General features: G+C 52.9%; 2 protein-coding genes across 2 annotated transcripts; both read left to right on the top strand.

Annotated features, from left to right (window-relative positions):
* The first annotated feature begins 621 nt into the window (after positions 1-621).
* Positions 622-3,614, top strand: LOC100518591 (olfactory receptor 13J1-like). The gene has a single exon (XM_085020778.1). The coding sequence runs from the start codon at positions 2,676-2,678 to the stop codon at positions 3,612-3,614; it is 939 nt and encodes a 312-aa protein (XP_084876904.1). The 5' UTR covers positions 622-2,675.
* An 8,268-nt stretch (positions 3,615-11,882) lies between these two features.
* Positions 11,883-12,888, top strand: LOC110257048 (olfactory receptor 13J1-like). The gene has a single exon (XM_021075543.2). It carries the CDS (start codon positions 11,883-11,885, stop codon positions 12,819-12,821), a length of 939 nt encoding a protein of 312 aa, XP_020931202.2. The 3' UTR covers positions 12,822-12,888.
* Positions 12,889-16,877: the final 3,989 nt, after the last annotated feature.

The raw sequence follows: 16,877 nt of genomic DNA, 5'->3' as shown, positions 1-16,877 counted from the left end.
GCCCTGGCCCCGGTCCAAGTGTCAGCACTACCAGTTTGGTATTTGAGTGTGTATGTGTGTGCATGTGCATAAGAGAGCAAGAGTAAGTGCCTGCCGCACACACATATATTCAAGGGAGTGACCGAACACACATAAGCTGTGAGTTGCACCTAACCCACAGGGGGATGTAGGCACCAGGCTTTCAGGCACACGTCTGGCCACACGTGCAGGTGGGGAGTGTGTGTTGACAGGCGTAGGGTACGCATCCTCTCACAGGTAGCCAGTGGCTGCAAATGTTTGCCAGTGACATTAGGGGGAAGGTATGGTATGTGCAACCAGGCACAAAGAAGCTGGGGCCTGAGCCAGCCACCAGGGATGCAGGAAAGCACCACACCTCCTCTGTGCCTGCCCCAGCCCTGTGGCTGCTGCTGCTACTCTGTGCACAGATGGCGCCTCTCCAGGATGCCAGCCTTGACTTTCTCCACTGAAACTGGAAGGGAGCTCGCAGCTCACACTCCCCTGACACCCTCAACCTCTCTAGACAGTCAGGCTGAGGCAAGACCTTCTGTGTGGGGTCCCAGCACTAGATCAGAGCTCTCCTCACTCAGAAGCTCCTTGGTCCCCAGGCAAGCTCTGGACGCCGCGTCTGTACGTGGCAGAGGACCGTCCACACGGGCCACCCAGCCTGGGCCGTGCTGGGCCAGAGAGATTCCAAATCAGAAAGGATTTTGTGACCCTTCCAGGGGCCTGACGCAAAGAGAAAAGAGGAATCGTACGTCTCAGGGAGTAATGTGCTTCCAGGCACCAGAGATGGGCAAACAGAAGCAGGAAGGGGCGAGGTGTGGGAACTAGAGAGCACTTGTGCCCGGGAATGGTTGGGAGGCAGTGGTCGGGGCGCCCCCGTGTCCTCACTTGCTCCCCTAATGCTGAGCACGATGCCTGGCCTGAGGTAGGAACCCAGTTACTTCTTTTGTTTGTTTGTTTGTTTTCCTGGTGCTTTTTAGTTCTGCACTTGCGGCATATGGAGCTTCCCAGGCGAGGGGCTGAATTGGAACTGTAGCCACCAGCCACAGCCATAGCCACACCAGATCCGAGCTGTGCCTGCAACCTACACCACAACTCATGGCAACGCTGGATCCTTAACCCACGGAGTGAGGCCAGGGATCAAACCTGCAACCTCACGGTTCCTAGTTGGATTCATTTCCTCTGTGCCACAACGGGAATTCCCAATCGCTTCCTGATTCTAAAAGGAATAAACATGGGAGGACTAAGGGAAGGAAAGCCTCTCCCACAAGGGAGCCACTGACAGCACCTGGGGCTCAACCCAGAGCCAGGCTTGCGCAGTGCATCCCACGGTTGAGTGACATCGTGCCAAATGCCCAAAACACTAAGCCAAGGTCAAGTCATGCTCTTCACTGGTGAGGAGATGGGGAGCAGCGGTGGGAGGTGGGGCGGGGGGACTTGGGAGCAGACATCCATCCAGTGCAATAACAGAACCAACAACAACACCTGGGGTTTAGCAGAAACAAACATCAGCTCTGAACATGATGCCGCTGTCACACTATTAGCAGGGGTAGATCTAAACTCCCCTGGCCAGGGACCCTCCCTGTGGCCTCAGTTGCCCTACCTGCACAACGGGAGGTCCAACAAGGCACAGGAGCGTTTTCCACGCAGAGGCCTGGGAGCTCATGAGGTCTAAGCAGCCATGGCTCAGGTGCGGAGAAAAGAAGTGGCTAGAGGCAGGGCCAAAAGGTCCATCAAGTTTTAGCTCAAAGAGACACGCTGAGGGCAGATTCGGAATGTCAGTCCACACACAGCAGCTGATGAAGCAGGACAGGGACAGGCAGATGAGCTTCCAGTTAGGCTCAGAGGCCAAGCGCCCCTCCAGTGCGAGGCACAGTGTGTGCTTCCTGTGAGGACACTCCCACTGACCTGCAGAGACAAGTCAGACTGCGCAGGCTGAGCAGAGGGATAAAGCAGAAGAGCATCCCCTGCAGCAGAAACAGTGTAAAGCAGCTCAGGCTTCCCTAAACCAGGAGGACCCTCGGAGACCACCTTGCTCCGGGATCCGCAAAGTGCGGTGCCTTGGCCAACATCGCCACCCACACCTACTGGGTCAGAAACGCCGGGGTGGAGCCAGACAGCCTGTCGTTTAACAAAGTTTCCAGGTGATTCTGATGCAAACTTGCCAGGTGATTCCAAGAGTTGAGGACCTCTGAGCCAGCCCCTTGTTCCCAGACTGTGTTGGCACAATATGTCTCTGCAGCAGGTGAGCGGGTGCTCTGTAAAAGGAGGGTCTATGGGCAAATATGTTTGGGGATGCCACGCTCCACCCAGCTTTCAGAATGTCCCAAATCATGGCGGTGTGTTCAAGGCTCTGAGAAGTCCTGCAGGAAAGCATTCACCATTGACTAACCCAGGGTTGTCTCAAGTTCATGTTTCACATCGCCCACTAACATGTCCTTTATACTCTCCTAGGGACCTTCTGATCCAAACGAATCCTCCTGCCTCACATGGACAGATCACAGCCTAGAAGGATGGGGATTGCCCAAAGCTGCGGAGAGGGCGTCTCTCAGAGCTGGAAAAGACCCTAACATAATAGGCTTTGGCCCAAGAGAGACTCTGCGGGTGCCCCCTGCCACCCTGCCCCCTCCTCCCCTGCATCCCAGCTGGGCATCCCTCCAGAGCCCTTCAGAATGGAGCTGGCCAATTGGACCGAGGTCTCTGCGTTCTTTCTGAAAGGGTTTTCTGGATACCCAGCCCTGGAGCATCTGCTCTTCCCTCTGTGCTCAGCCATGTACCTGGTGACCCTGCTGGGGAATGTGGCCATCGTGGCGGTGAGCGTGCTGGATGCTCACCTGCACACACCCATGTACTTCTTCCTGGGCAACCTCTCCATCCTGGACATCTGCTTCACATCCTCCTTTGTGCCCCTGATGCTCGTCCACCTCCTGTCGGTCCAGAAGACCATCTCCTTCATCGGCTGCGCCATCCAGATGTGTCTGGGCCTCTCCACGGGCTCCACGGAGTGTGTGCTGCTCGCCGTCATGGCCTACGATCGCTACCTGGCCATCTGCCAGCCACTCAGGTACCCCGTGCTTATGAGCCACCGGCTCTGCTTGCTGCTGGCAGGGGCCGCCTGGGTCCTCTGTCTCTTGAAGTCAGTGGCTGAGACAGTCATCGCCATGAGGCTGCCCTTCTGTGGCCACCACGTGGTCAGTCACTTCAGCTGCGAGATCCTGGCAGTGCTGAAGCTGGCGTGCAGTGACACGTCAGTCAACGAGGGCTTCCTGCTGGTGGGCGCCATCCTGCTGCTGCCTCTGCCCCTGGCATTCATCTGTCTGTCCTACACGCTTATCCTGGCCACCGTCCTGAGGGTGCCCTCGGCTGCTGGGCGCAGAAAGGCCTTCTCCACCTGCTCGGCCCACCTGGCCGTGGTGCTGCTTTTCTATGGCACCGTCATCTTCATCTACATGAAGCCCAAGAGCAAGGAGGCCCGTGTCTCGGACGAGGTCTTCACGGTCCTCTACGCGGTGGTCACGCCCATGCTGAACCCCATCATCTACAGCCTGAGGAACAAGGAGGTGAAGGAGGCCGCCAGGAAGGTGTGGGGCAGGACATGGACCTCCTGGTGAGCACGGACACGGCTCCGCAAGTTAGCAGGTGAGACCTTCATCTGCCTACAGTGAGGACAGGGAGGGGTGCGGGGCTCTGGGTCTGGAATCTTCATCCCAGAAAGGCAGCACCAAGTCCCCCTGATCCCGCCACAGAAGAGCTCGCAATCAATCGCCTCTGCTCCTTCCCCGCCAGTGCCCTAGGCCAGCTCTCAGCCTCACTCCCTGCATCTTCACACCAGCACCTGGCCTCACGATTTCACTCTCGTTCCCCCTATTCTATCCCCCAAGGGGGGTCCGAGGGGCTCTCGTTGAAAAGTGCAGGTGATCCTGCCACGCTCCTGACTGACACCCCTCAGTGGCTCCCCAGAGCTCTCAGGGTGAAGTGTAAGGTCTTCAGTGGGGCAATCAAGGTTCCCCCAGGCTGGCCCTGCTGGCCCTGTCTACTGCCCTCCCTGCCCTCTGCCCCACAGCCCCCTCCTGTCAGCCACACACACCAGCCTAGGGTGAATGTAAGCAAGCAGGACCCCAAGGAGTCTTCCCAGGATAGAACTTCCATATGCTGCAGGTGCGGCCCTATAGATCACTCACACACACACAAAGGCAAAATATCAACAATAATAAACTGTTTTGGAAAGAGTTTAAAAGAAAGAGGAAGATCATGGCACTTTATTTATTTATTTATTTATTTATTTATTTATTTATTTATTTATTTATTGTTTTTGCCATTTTCTTGGGCTGCTCCCATGGCATATGGTGGTTCCCAGGCTAGGGGTCCAATCGGACTGTAGCCGCCGGCCTTCACCAGAGCCATAGCAACACAGAATCTGAGCCGCATCTGCAACCTACACCACAGCTCAAGGCAATGCCAGATCCTTAACCCACAGACTAAGGCCAGGGATCAAACCCGCAACCTCATGGTTCCTAGTCGGATTTGTTAACCTCTGTGCCATGACAGGAACTCCAGTCATGGCACTTTACACATCCAGGAGCAACATGGGAAAGGGACAGTGTCCACCTACCCAAACCATGAGGAACCAAATAAAGGAGAGCAGATCAAGGAGCTTAGAACAGGGTACAGGGGACACAAGTGGAACTGGCACAAGCTATGCTGGGCACTCAAATTAAGGAACCAAGGTCTGCCTGCCCTCAGCCCTTGGGTCTGTGATTTCAACCCCTATGGCCATCTGGACAAGGGTATCACGGCCTCAGAAGCCAGTGTTCCCTCACTAGGAAAGAATTACCCAGGGATGCAATTCCTGCTGTGGCGCAGCAGAAATGAATCCAAGCAGTAACCAGAGGTTGTGGGTCGATCCCTGGCCTCGCTCAGTGGGTTAAGGATACTACGTTGCCGTGAAATGTGGTACAGGTCACAAATGCAGCTCCTTCCTGCATTGCTGTGGCTGTGGTGTAGGCCAGCAGCTATAGCTCCGACATGACCCCTAGCCTGGGAACCTCCCCATGCGTCAGGTGCCGCCCTCAAAAGCAAAAAAAAAAAAAGGAAAGAAAGAAAGAAAATGCAAACCACAATGAGATCACACCATATCACACACACTGGCATGGCTAGAATCCAAAAGGCAGATATTAACAAGTGTTTGTGAGGTTTTGGAAAAATTGGAACCCTCACAGATTGTTGATGAGATGTAATATGGTGCAGCCATTTTAGAAAACAGACTGGTAATCCCTCAAAAGGCTAATCATTGGGTTATCCAATGATCCAGCAATTCCACTCTTAGGTAAATACCCACGAGAAATGAAAACATGTGTCCACACAAAAACTGCATGAATATGCCTGGCAGTTTATCCATAACAGTCGCAAAGTGGAAGCTCAAATGTCCATCAACTGATGAAAGCATAAATTAGAATAGCCGTGGCCAGAGATAATGTTTGTGACCCCCAAATACTCATGTGTTGAAATCTTAACCCCCAATGTGATGCAATTAGGAGGTGGAGCCTTTGGGAGGTGCTTAGGCCATGAGGGTGGAGCCCCCATGAATGGGATCAGCACCCTTATAAAGAGACCCCAGAGAGACCCCTCACCTGTTCTACTATGTGGGGACACAGCTAGAACATGGTAGTCCAAGAACCAGAAAGTGGGCTCTCACCACCCCAAAAACCACCTGAGCCTTAATTTTAGACTTCCCAGCCTCCAAAACTATGAAAAATAAATTTCTGTTCTATGAAGCTACCCGGTATACGGTATTCCATTATAGCAGTTCAAGTGGAAAAGACACCCACACCATGGAATATGATTCAGCAATATAAAGACATCAAGTACACATACACGCTACAATCGTTCAACCTGGAAAACATTATGCTGTATGAAAACAATCAGTCACAATGGGACACAAATCACTGGATTCCATCTATATAACATGACCAGAAGAGGATTATAGAGAAAGTAGATGAGTGGTTGCCTAGGACAAGGGGAAACGTGAGGGGGGAAAAGAGTCACTGCTAATGGGTACAGGGTTTCCCTTGGAAGTGATGAAAAGGTGCTCAAACTGGCCATGATGGTGGTTGCACAGATCTGCAAACATAATAAAGACTATTGAATTGTACATGTTATACAGACAAATTGTATGCCATGTGAATTGTATAACAAAATGGTATTTACTTTTTTTTTTTTTTTTTTTTTTTTTGCCATGTCCATGGCATAGGAAAGTTCCTGGGCCAGGAATGGAACTCCAGCCACAGTAGTGACACTGCCAGGTCCTTAACCCACTGAGCCACCAGCAAACTCCAAATCTGTTACTTTGAAAAAGAACTATTAATACACATAACATGGATGACCCTCAAAATAAATTATTCTGAATAAAGGAAGCCATGTTTTAAAGAGTACATTCTGTAGAATCCCGTGTATGGTAAAATGCAAAAAATCCAAGTCATACACATTCACAGAAAGCAGATCAGCGGTGGCCTGGTTGGAGGAAGGAAGACTGGAGTATCAGGGTGCTTGAGGAAAGCTTGGTGGTGAGAGATAACTACACAGTCTGGATTGTGGTGAGGGTTTCATGACTCTATACACATGTTCAAATTCATCAAAGTCTATGACTTAAACATATGCAATGGTACATCATTTAACTTCAATAAGACCGCAACGAAAGAGCCTGCTAAAAGCCACATCTGTATATGATCACAGAATCTCTATGTGCAGACAGACATACACGAAGGACCAGAAAGGTACCTGATAGACATACATCACAACAGGGGTTACCTGGGGGGAAGGGGGAGGAGGGGCCCGGAAAAGGAAGTGTCCCTTTTATACTATACGCTCCTACATTTATTCCATTTTGTATGAGATGATCTATATGGAATTTCAACAAAAGCTCAGAACATCACTTTTCATTTCAGAATAGCTAAATAAACATCCAACAGCAATAACAACACCAACTCCCAAAATAAAATGCCCCTGTTTGATAGGGAGGCTCTTAAGCCGGTAGAGGCACGGACTCTGCAAAGTAGAAGCAACCTGGACGAGGGAGCATCACGATGACTGTTTTGAGGGCCAAGAAGAGGGGCAGGTGGGGGTGTGAGGCACCCAGTCCTGGGGAGACCTGCTCTGCCCTGACTGGGGGACATAGGAGTCAAGGGCAGACAAATCAGAGCCAACCCAGGGTCGTCCTTCTGCCTCACAGGAAACCGGAGCCAACCCCTCGCTCTCTAGGGCAGCTTTCCTGTCCCTGCAGTGAGGATGCACTGTGAGGATGCCCTGTGAGGACGCTCCTGCCCTGAGAGTCTGGGATTCTCTTTGCCTCTTCATCTGGTTCCCTCCCCCAGTAACACTCTGCAGACTTCAAATTCTTTTTTTTTTTTTTTCCTTTTTCAGCGTCACATTGGACATATGGAAGTTCCCAGCCCCTAGGGGTCAAATTGGACCTGTAACACGGAATCCAGCTGCATCTGTGACCCACACCACAGTTCATGGCAATGCCAGATCCTTAACCCACTGATGAGGCCAGGGATCGAACTCGCATCCTCATGGATATTAGTTGGGTGGTCCATTACTGCTGAACCACAATGGGAACTCCAGACTTCTCATTCTGAAGGTCCCTGGGACAGCTGAGCCAAGACCTCCCACTCTCCTGGAAAGCTACTCTGCCAAACACTGGTTCACTCACTCACTCATTTCTCTGTCAATGTAGTCACCACAAACTGCTCATGCATTTATTTCATTGTGCACCCATCCAGTCATTTGTTCCTCCTGGAGACGCTCACAGGCCCCCACTGGCTGCGGACTGACCTGGGAGGGTGGATCCCTGGCCCAGAGCCACTTGCTCCAACTCTGCCACACTAATGGAGATTTCAGAGCTGACTCTGTTTAATTGGGTCTCTGGGACATCATCCCTGAAGCATCATCCCTCAAAGTGTCGAAGAGGGAGCATTTCCCCTGCCCCTCTCAATGGCCTTGGGGATTGTGCCGTCCCTCGGGCCAGGGAGCTTGGAAAGCTACCTGCTCCATTTGGCCCACCAGCTCCCCAGGAGCGCCCGCCCACTGGCATGGAACTGGGAACCAACCAGGTCAGGCAGCCCCCACTTGCCCAGAGTAAACTTTCGGGCTCCCTGTTCAGCCTCCAGCCCACCAGCATCTCCTAATTCCACCAAGCCTGCCATCCTTCGCAGAACCCCACTCAATTCCAAGTACTTCGTCTACTCCCACCAAATGCTAAACCAGCTCCTGTTAACTCCACCAACGTACAAACACTTCCCTGAATTCTACAAGAGCCCAGGCTTGTCTGCTTGGTGTGGAAAGATGGCTCCGTGTGAAACTCGGTGTCCTGCCCACTGTGCTTCCCTGGACGGAGGAGGTCCAGGCCTGCTTCTCTGACCTGTGTTCTCCCAGCTCCAGCCAGAGAAGGCTCCTGGTCCCTGACACATCTCCCAGGGACCAAGGGACGTGGATCCGGCAGAGCCTGAACGTAAGTGGGAAAAAGTGGGGAAGTGGGGGCAGAGCAAGGGGCTGGGGGTCAGGAGCCCCAGGGAATGACTGGAGCCCTGGCGTCCCCCTCGAACTCTCTGCGGAGCTGGGCCAGCCCCTTCCCTCTCTCACCCTCAGTTCCCCATGTAAATGCAGAGGGTAGGCTCGCTGATCTGTACGCCCTGCCACCCCCCAGCTTGGCAGGCGGCAGCCAGGTTAGGAAGAGCTCGGTGTTGGCAGCCGGCTTCTCACTGTCAATTTGTCTGAGTCCCAGAAAGTGGCAGCAGGTCAACACTTAGACTGTGGCCAGACCAGGGGCTTCACCTTGGCCTTCAGAACCAGGCCGAGGAGAGGAGGGGAGGGGAAGGGAGGGCATCGCTGTGGGCTGGCAGGGGTGGGCACAGGCAGGGGCCAGAGGAGGGAGCACTATCCACAGCCTCCTCCTACCCCCTTCCCACAGGGCCCACCCCAAGCAGCAGGAGAGAAGGCAGAGCTGGAGGCTCAGCACTCAGGCCAGAAGGCAGTTGAGGCTCTGGGCGGGTCTGCTGACCATGCCCCTGCTCGGGGCTTCTGGGTCCTCTTAGGTCATCCCCAGAAGAGTCTGCTCCCCACCCTCAGGGCTGTTTCTTGTGAGCACAGTCCGTGCACAGCCTCCCCTGCCTGCTCTCCTCTCCCCACACCTCCTCTGGGCAGGGGCTGGGGAAGGGGACCGGTCCTGCTCTGTCCTCTGAAGCCCTGGCCCCGGTCCAAGTGTCAGCACTACCAGTTTGGTATTTGAGTGTGTATGTGTGTGCATGTGCATAAGAGAGCAAGAGTAAGTGCCTGCCGCACACACATATATTCAAGGGAGTGACCGAACACACATAAGCTGTGAGTTGCACCTAACCCACAGGGGGATGTAGGCACCAGGCTTTCAGGCACACGTCTGGCCACACGTGCAGGTGGGGAGTGTGTGTTGACAGGCGTAGGGTACGCATCCTCTCACAGGTAGCCAGTGGCTGCAAATGTTTGCCAGTGACATTAGGGGGAAGGTATGGTATGTGCAACCAGGCACAAAGGAAGCTGGGGCCTGAGCCAGCCACCAGAATGCCACCTCTGTGCCTGCCCCAGCCCTGGCTGCTGCTGCTACTCTGTGCACAGATGGCGCCTCTCCGGGACGCCAGCCTCGACTTTCTCCACTGAAACTGGAAGGGAGCTCGCAGCTCACATTCCCCTGACACCCTCAACCTCTCTAGACAGTCAGGCTGAGGCAAGACCTTCTGTGTGGGGTCCCAGCACTAGATCAGAGCTCTCCTCACTCAGAAGCTCCTTGGTCCCCAGGCAAGCTCTGGACCCCGCATCTGTATGTGGCAGAGGACTGTCCACACGGGCCACCCAGCCTGGGCCGTGCTGGGCCAGAGAGATTCCAAATCAGAAAGGATTTTGTGACCCTTCCAGGGGCCTGACGCAAAGAGAAAAGAGGAATCGTACGTCTCAGGGAGTAATGTGCTTCCAGGCACCAGAGACGGGCAAACAGAAGCAGGAAGGGACGAGGTGTGGGAACTAGAGAGCACTTGTGCCCGGGAATGGTTGGGAGGCGGTGGTCGGGGGGCCCACGTGTGCTCACTTGCTCCCCTAATGCTGAGCACGATGCCTGGCCTGAGGTAGGAACCCAGTTACTTCTTTTGTTTGTTTGTTTGTTTTCCTGGTGCTTTTTAGTTCTGCACTTGCGGCATATGGAGCTTCCCAGGCGAGGGGCTGAATTGGAACTGTAGCCACCAGCCACAGCCATAGCCACACCAGATCCGAGCTGTGCCTGCAACCTACACCACAACTCATGGCAACGCTGGATCCTTAACCCACGGAGTGAGGCCAGGGATCAAACCTGCAACCTTCATTTCCTCTGTGCCACAACGGGAATTCCCAATCGCTTCCTGATTCTAAAAGGAAACAACATGGGAGGACTAAGGGAAGGAAAGCCTCTCCCACAAGGGAGCCACTGACAGCACCTGGGGCTCAACCCAGAGCCAGGCTTGCGCAGTGCATCCCACGGTTGAGTGACATCGTGCCAAATACCCAAAACACTAAGCCAAGGTCAAGTCATGCTCTTCACTGGTGAGGAGATGGGGAGCAGCGGTGGGAGGTGGGGCGGGGGGACTTGGGAGCAGACATCCATCCAGTGCAATAACAGAACCAACAACAACACCTGGGGTTTAGCAGAAACAAACATCAGCTCTGAACATGACGCCGCTGTCACACTATTAGCAGGGGTAGATCTAAACTCCCCTGGCCAGGGACCCTCCCTGTGGCCTCAGTTGCCCTACCTGCACAACGGGAGGTCCAACAAGGCACAGGAGCGTTTTCCACGCAGAGGCCTGGGAGCTCATGAGGTCTAAGCAGCCATGGCTCAGGTGCGGAGAAAAGCAGTGGCTAGAGGCAGGGCCAAAAGGTCCATCAAGTTTTAGCTCAAAGAGACACGCTGAGGGCAGATTCGGAATGTCAGTCCACACACAGCAGCTGATGAAGCAGGACGGGGACAGGCAGATGAGCTTCCAGTTAGGCGCAGAGGCCAAGCGCCCCTCCAGTGCGAGGCACAGTGTGTGCTTCCTGTGAGGACACTCCCACTGACCTGCAGAGACAAGTCAGACTGCGCAGGCTGAGCGGAGGGATATAGCAGAAGAGCATCCCCTGCAGCAGAAACAGTGTAAAGCAGCTCAGGCTTCCCTAAACCAGGAGGACCCTCGGAGACCACCTTGCTCCGGGATCCGCAAAGTGCGGTGCCTTGGCCAACATCGCCACCCACACCTACTGGGTCAGAAACGCCGGGGTGGAGCCAGACAGCCTGTCGTTTAACAAAGTTTCCAGGTGATTCTGATGCAAACTTGCCAGGTGATTCCAAGAGTTGAGGACCTCTGAGCCAGCCCCTTGTTCCCAGACTGTGTTGGCACAATATGTCTCTGCAGCAGGTGAGCGGGTGCTCTGTAAAAGGAGGGTCTATGGGCAAATATGTTTGGGGATGCCACGCTCCACCCAGCTTTCAGAACGTCCCAAATCATGGCGTGTGTTCAAGGCTCTGAGAAGTCCTGCAGGAAAGCATTCACCATTGACTAACCCAGGGTTGTCTCAAGTTGATGTTTCACATCACCCACTAACATGTCCTTTACACTCTCCTAGGGACCTTCTGATCCAAACGAATCCTCCTGCCTCACATGGACAGATCACAGCCTAGAAGGATGGGGATTGCCCAAAGCTGCGGAGAGGGCGTCTCTCAGAGCTGGAAAAGACCCTAACATAATAGGCTTTGGCCCAAGAGAGACTCTGCGGGTGCCCCCTGCCACCCTGCCCCCTCCTCCCCTGCATCCCAGCTGGGCATCCCTCCAGAGCCCTTCAGAATGGAGCTGGCCAATTGGACCAAGGTCTCCGCGTTCTTTCTGAAAGGGTTTTCTGGATACCCAGCCCTGGAGCACCTGCTCTTCCCTCTGTGCTCAGCCATGTACCTGGTGACCCTGCTGGGGAACGCGGCCATCGTGGCGGTGAGCGTGCTGGATGCTCACCTGCACACACCCATGTACTTCTTCCTGGGCAACCTCTCCATCCTGGACATCTGCTTCACATCCTCCTTTGTGCCCCTGATGCTCGTCCACCTCCTGTCGGTCCAGAAGACCATCTCCTTCATCGGCTGCGCCATCCAGATGTGTCTGAGCCTCTCCACGGGCTCCACGGAGTGTGTGCTGCTCGCCGTCATGGCCTACGATCGCTACCTGGCCATCTGCCAGCCACTCAGGTACCCCGTGCTTATGAGCCACCGGCTCTGCTTGCTGCTGGCAGGGGCCGCCTGGGTCCTCTGTCTCTTGAAGTCAGTGGCTGAGACAGTCATCGCCATGAGGCTGCCCTTCTGTGGCCACCACGTGGTCAGTCACTTCAGCTGCGAGATCCTGGCAGTGCTGAAGCTGGCGTGCAGTGACACGTCAGTCAACGAGGGCTTCCTGCTGGTGGGCGCCATCCTGCTGCTGCCTCTGCCCCTGGCATTCATCTGTCTGTCCTACACGCTTATCCTGGCCACCGTCCTGAGGGTGCCCTCGGCTGCTGGGCGCAGAAAGGCCTTCTCCACCTGCTCGGCCCACCTGGCCGTGGTGCTGCTTTTCTATGGCACCGTCATCTTCATCTACATGAAGCCCAAGAGCAAGGAGGCCCGTGTCTCGGACGAGGTCTTCACGGTCCTCTACGCGGTGGTCACGCCCATGCTGAACCCCATCATCTACAGCCTGAGGAACAAGGAGGTGAAGGAGGCCACCAGGAAGGTGTGGGGCAGGACATGGACCTCCTGGTGAGCACGGACACGGCTCCGCAAGTTAGCAGGTGAGACCTTCATCCGCCTACAGTGAGGACAGGGAGGGGTGCGGGGCTCTGGGTCTGGAATCTTCATCCCAGAAAGGCAGCACCAAGTCCCCCTGATCCCGCCACAGAAGAGCTCGCAATCAATCGCCTCTGCTCCTTCCCCGCCAGTGCCCTAGGCCAGCTCTCAGCCTCACTCCCTGCATCTTCACACCAGCACCTGGCCTCACGACTTCACTCTCGTTCCCCCCATTCTATCCCCCAAGGGGGATCCGAGGGGCTCTCGTTGAAAAGTGCAGGTGATCCTGCCACGCTCCTGACTGACACCCCTCAGTGGCTCCCCAGAGCTCTCAGGGTGAAGTGTAAGGTGGAGCATTTGAGGCTCCCACAGGCTGGCCCTGTCTACTGCCCTCCCTGCCCTCTGCCCCACAGCCCCCTCCTGTCAGCCACACACACCAGCCTAGGGTGAATGTAAGCGAGCAGGACCCAATGGGGCCTTCCCTGGATAGAACTTCCATATGCCGCGGGTGCGGCCCTATAGAGTACCTAAAGAAAGGGGGGGGGGGCAAAAGGCCCAAATAAAACCTGTGCTGGAGATATAATTTTACAAAAGAAGAAGAGGAGCATGGCAGTTTACACCTGTGGGAAGAACAAGGGAAAGGGACAGTGTGCACCTACCCACACCATGGGGAACAGAGTAAAGAAGAGGGCATTGAGGAGCTTAAAAGGGGGTGCAGGGGACACAAGTGGAACAGGAACAAGCTTTGCTGGGCACCCCACTTGAGGAACCGTGGTCTGCCCTCAACCCTTGGGGCTGTGGTCCCACCCTGTGCCCCTCTGGACGAGGCTACCATGGCCTCGGCAGCCTGTGTTCCCTTACTAGGAAAAGAGTTACCCAGGGATGGAGTTCCTGCTGAGGCTCAGCAGAAACGAATCCGACTAGTAACCCACTAGTAATGAGGTTGCAGGTTCAATCCCTGGCCTCGCCAGTGGGTTACAGATCCTGCATTGCCATGAGCCATGGTATAGGTTCCAGACGTGGTTAGATGCAGTGTTGCTGTGGCTGTGTTGTAGGCCGGCAGCTACAGCCCCGATTTGACTCCTAGCCTGGAAACTTCCATATGCCTTGGGTGCTGCCCTGAAAAGGAAAAGAAAAAAGAAAAAAAGTGTGAAAATGCAAACCATAATAGATCACACCACACCACACACACCGGGATGGCTAGAATCAAAAAGGCAGATATTAACAAGTGTTTGTGAGGTTTAGGAGAAATTGGAACCCTCATAGACTGCTGATGGGATATAAAATGGTGCACCCATTTTTGAAAACAGTCTGGTAATTCGTCAAAAGGTTAATCATAGAGTTATCCTATGACCCAGCAACCCCACTCTTAGGTAAATACCCACAAGAAATGAAAATAGGTATCCACACAAAACTATGTGAATATTCCTAGCAGTATTATCCATAACAGTCACAAAGTGGAAGCTCAAATGTCCATCAACTGATGAAAGCATAAATTAGAATATCTGTTGCCAGAAACAATGTTCGGGACCCCCAAATACTCATGTGTTGAAATCTTAACCCCCTATGTGATGCAATTAAGAGGTGGGGACCTTTGGGAGGTGCTTAGGCCATAAGAGTGGAGCCCTCATGAGTGGGATTAGCACCCTTATAAAAAAGACCCCAGAGAGCTCCCTCACCCCTTCTGTTATGTGAGGACACAGCTAGAACCAGAAAGTGGGCTCTCGCCACACACCAAATCTACCTGAGCCTTGATTTTAGACTTCCCAGTCGCCAAAACTATGAAAAATAGATTTCTGTTCTTTTCAGCTACCCGGTATATGGTATTCCGTTAGAGCAGCTCAAGTGGGAAAGACACCCACACCACTGCAGTGATTTAGCAAAATAAAGACATCAAGTACCCATACACACTACAAAGAGATCAACCTGGAAAACATTATGCTGTGTAAAAGCAATCAGTCAAAGGGACACAAATCACTTGATGCCATTTATATAACACGACCAGAAGAGAATTATAGAAGAAGTAGACGAGTGGTTGCCTAGGACAAGGGGAAACAGGAGGGGGTGGGGGGGAAGTCACTGTTAATGGGTACAGGGTTTCCCTTGCAAGTGATGAGAAGGTGCTCAAATTGGTTACGATGATGCTTGCACAAATCTGCAAACATAATAAAGACTATTGAACTGTACAATTTAACTAAATTGTATGGCATTTGAATTGTACCACAAAAAGCTGTGTTTTTGTTGTTGTTGTTGTTGTTTTTATGCCTGTGTCATGGGAAAGTTCCTGGGCCAAGAATGGAACTCTAGTCACAGTAGGGACAATGCCAGGTCCTTAACCCACTGAGCCACCAGTGAACTCCAAATCTGCTACTTTGAAAAAGAACTATTAATACATATAACATGGATGACCCTCGAAATAATTATTCCGAATAAAGGAAGCCGTATTTTATCTTTTGTCTTTTTTTGTTTTTGTCTTTTGTCTTTTTAGGGCCGCACCTGTGGCAAATGGAGGTTCCCAGGCTAGGGATTGAATAGGAGCTACAGCTATGGGCTTATGCCACAGCCACAGCAATGCCAGATCCGAGCCGCATCCCTGACCATTACCACAGCTCACCACAATGCCAGATCCTTAACCCACTGAGCAAGACCAGGGATCGAACCTGCAACCTCATGGATCCTAGTTGAATTCGTTTGCATTGCACCACCACAGGAACTCCAGGAAGTCCTATATTAAAGAGTATATTCACAGAAGTCCTGTCGTGGCTCGGTGGTTAACGAATCAGACTAGGAACCATGAGGTTGCTGGTTCAATCCCTCGCCTTGCTCAGTGGGTTAACGATCCGGCGTTGCCATGAGCTGTGGTCGCATACGGGACTCAGATCTGGTATTACCATGGCTCTGGCGTAGGCCGGTGGCTACAGCTCCAATTAGACCCCTAGCCTGGGAACCTCCATACGCCCTGGGTGAGGCCCTAGAAAAGACAAAAAGACAGAAAAAAAGAGTACATTCTGTAGAATCCCATGTATGTAAAATGCAAAAAATCCAGGTAATACACATTATGGAAAGCAGATCACTGGCGGTCTTATTGCAGGAGGGAGCAATGGATTATCAAAGGGCTTGAGGAAAGCTTCGGAGTGAGAAATAACTTCACGATCTGGATTTTGGTGATGGTTTCATGACTCTATACACATGTTCAAATTCATCAAAGTCTATGACTTAAATATAGGCAGTTGTACATCACTTAACTTCAATAAGATGGCAACAAAAGGATCTGCTAAAAGCCACATCTGTATATGATCACAGAATCTCTATGTGTAGACAGACATACATGAAGGACCAGAAAGGTACCTGATAGACATACATCACAACAGGGGTTACCAGGGGGGAAGGGGGAGGAGGGGCCCTGAAAAGGGAGTATCCCTTTTACACTATATGCTCCTACATTTGTTCCATTTTGTATGAGATGATCTATATGGAATTTCAACAAAAGCTCAGAACATCATTTTTCATTTCAGAATAGCTAAATAAACATTCAACAGCAATAACAACACCAACTCCCAAAATAAAATGCCCCTGTTTGATAGGGAGGATCTTAAGCCGGTAGAGGCATGGACTCTGCAAAGCAGAAGCAACCTGGACGAGGGAGCATCACGATGACTATTTTGAGGGCCAAGAAGAGGGGCAGTGGGGGTGTGAGGCACCCAGTCCTGGGGAGACCTGCTCTGCCCTGACTTGGGGACATAGGGGTCAAGGACAGACAAATCAGAGCCAACCCAGGGCCGTTCTTCTGCCTCACAGGGAAGCGGGGCCAGCCCCTCGCTCTTGAGGGCAGCTTTCCTGTCACTGCAGTGAGGGATGCCCTGTGAGCATGCTCCTGCCCTGAGAGTCTGGGATTCTTTGTCTCTACATGCAGTTCCCTCCCCAGTTACAACCTGAAGACTTCGCATTTTTCTTTTCACTTTTTCATTTTAGGCTGCACTTTTGACATATGGAAGTCGTCGGGCTAGAGGTTACATCGGAGATGTACCTGCCA

The sequence above is a fragment of the Sus scrofa genome, chromosome 1 (genome assembly GCF_054392235.1).
Source record: "Sus scrofa isolate SSC_HxYL_T2T_F1_AM1 chromosome 1, Sscrofa_HxYL_maternal_Yorkshire_Landrace_v2.0, whole genome shotgun sequence".
Taxonomy (NCBI): domain Eukaryota; kingdom Metazoa; phylum Chordata; class Mammalia; order Artiodactyla; family Suidae; genus Sus; species Sus scrofa.
Note: the sequence above shows the minus strand (reverse complement) of the source record. Positions and strands in the feature narration are given on the sequence as shown.

What these genes read in the sequence shown, in the direction of transcription:
- LOC100518591 (XM_085020778.1), top strand. Translation starts at nt 2,676, where the DNA reads ATGGAGCTGGCCAATTGGACCGAGGTCTCTGCGTTCTTTCTGAAAGGG.
- LOC110257048 (XM_021075543.2), top strand. Translation starts at nt 11,883, where the DNA reads ATGGAGCTGGCCAATTGGACCAAGGTCTCCGCGTTCTTTCTGAAAGGG.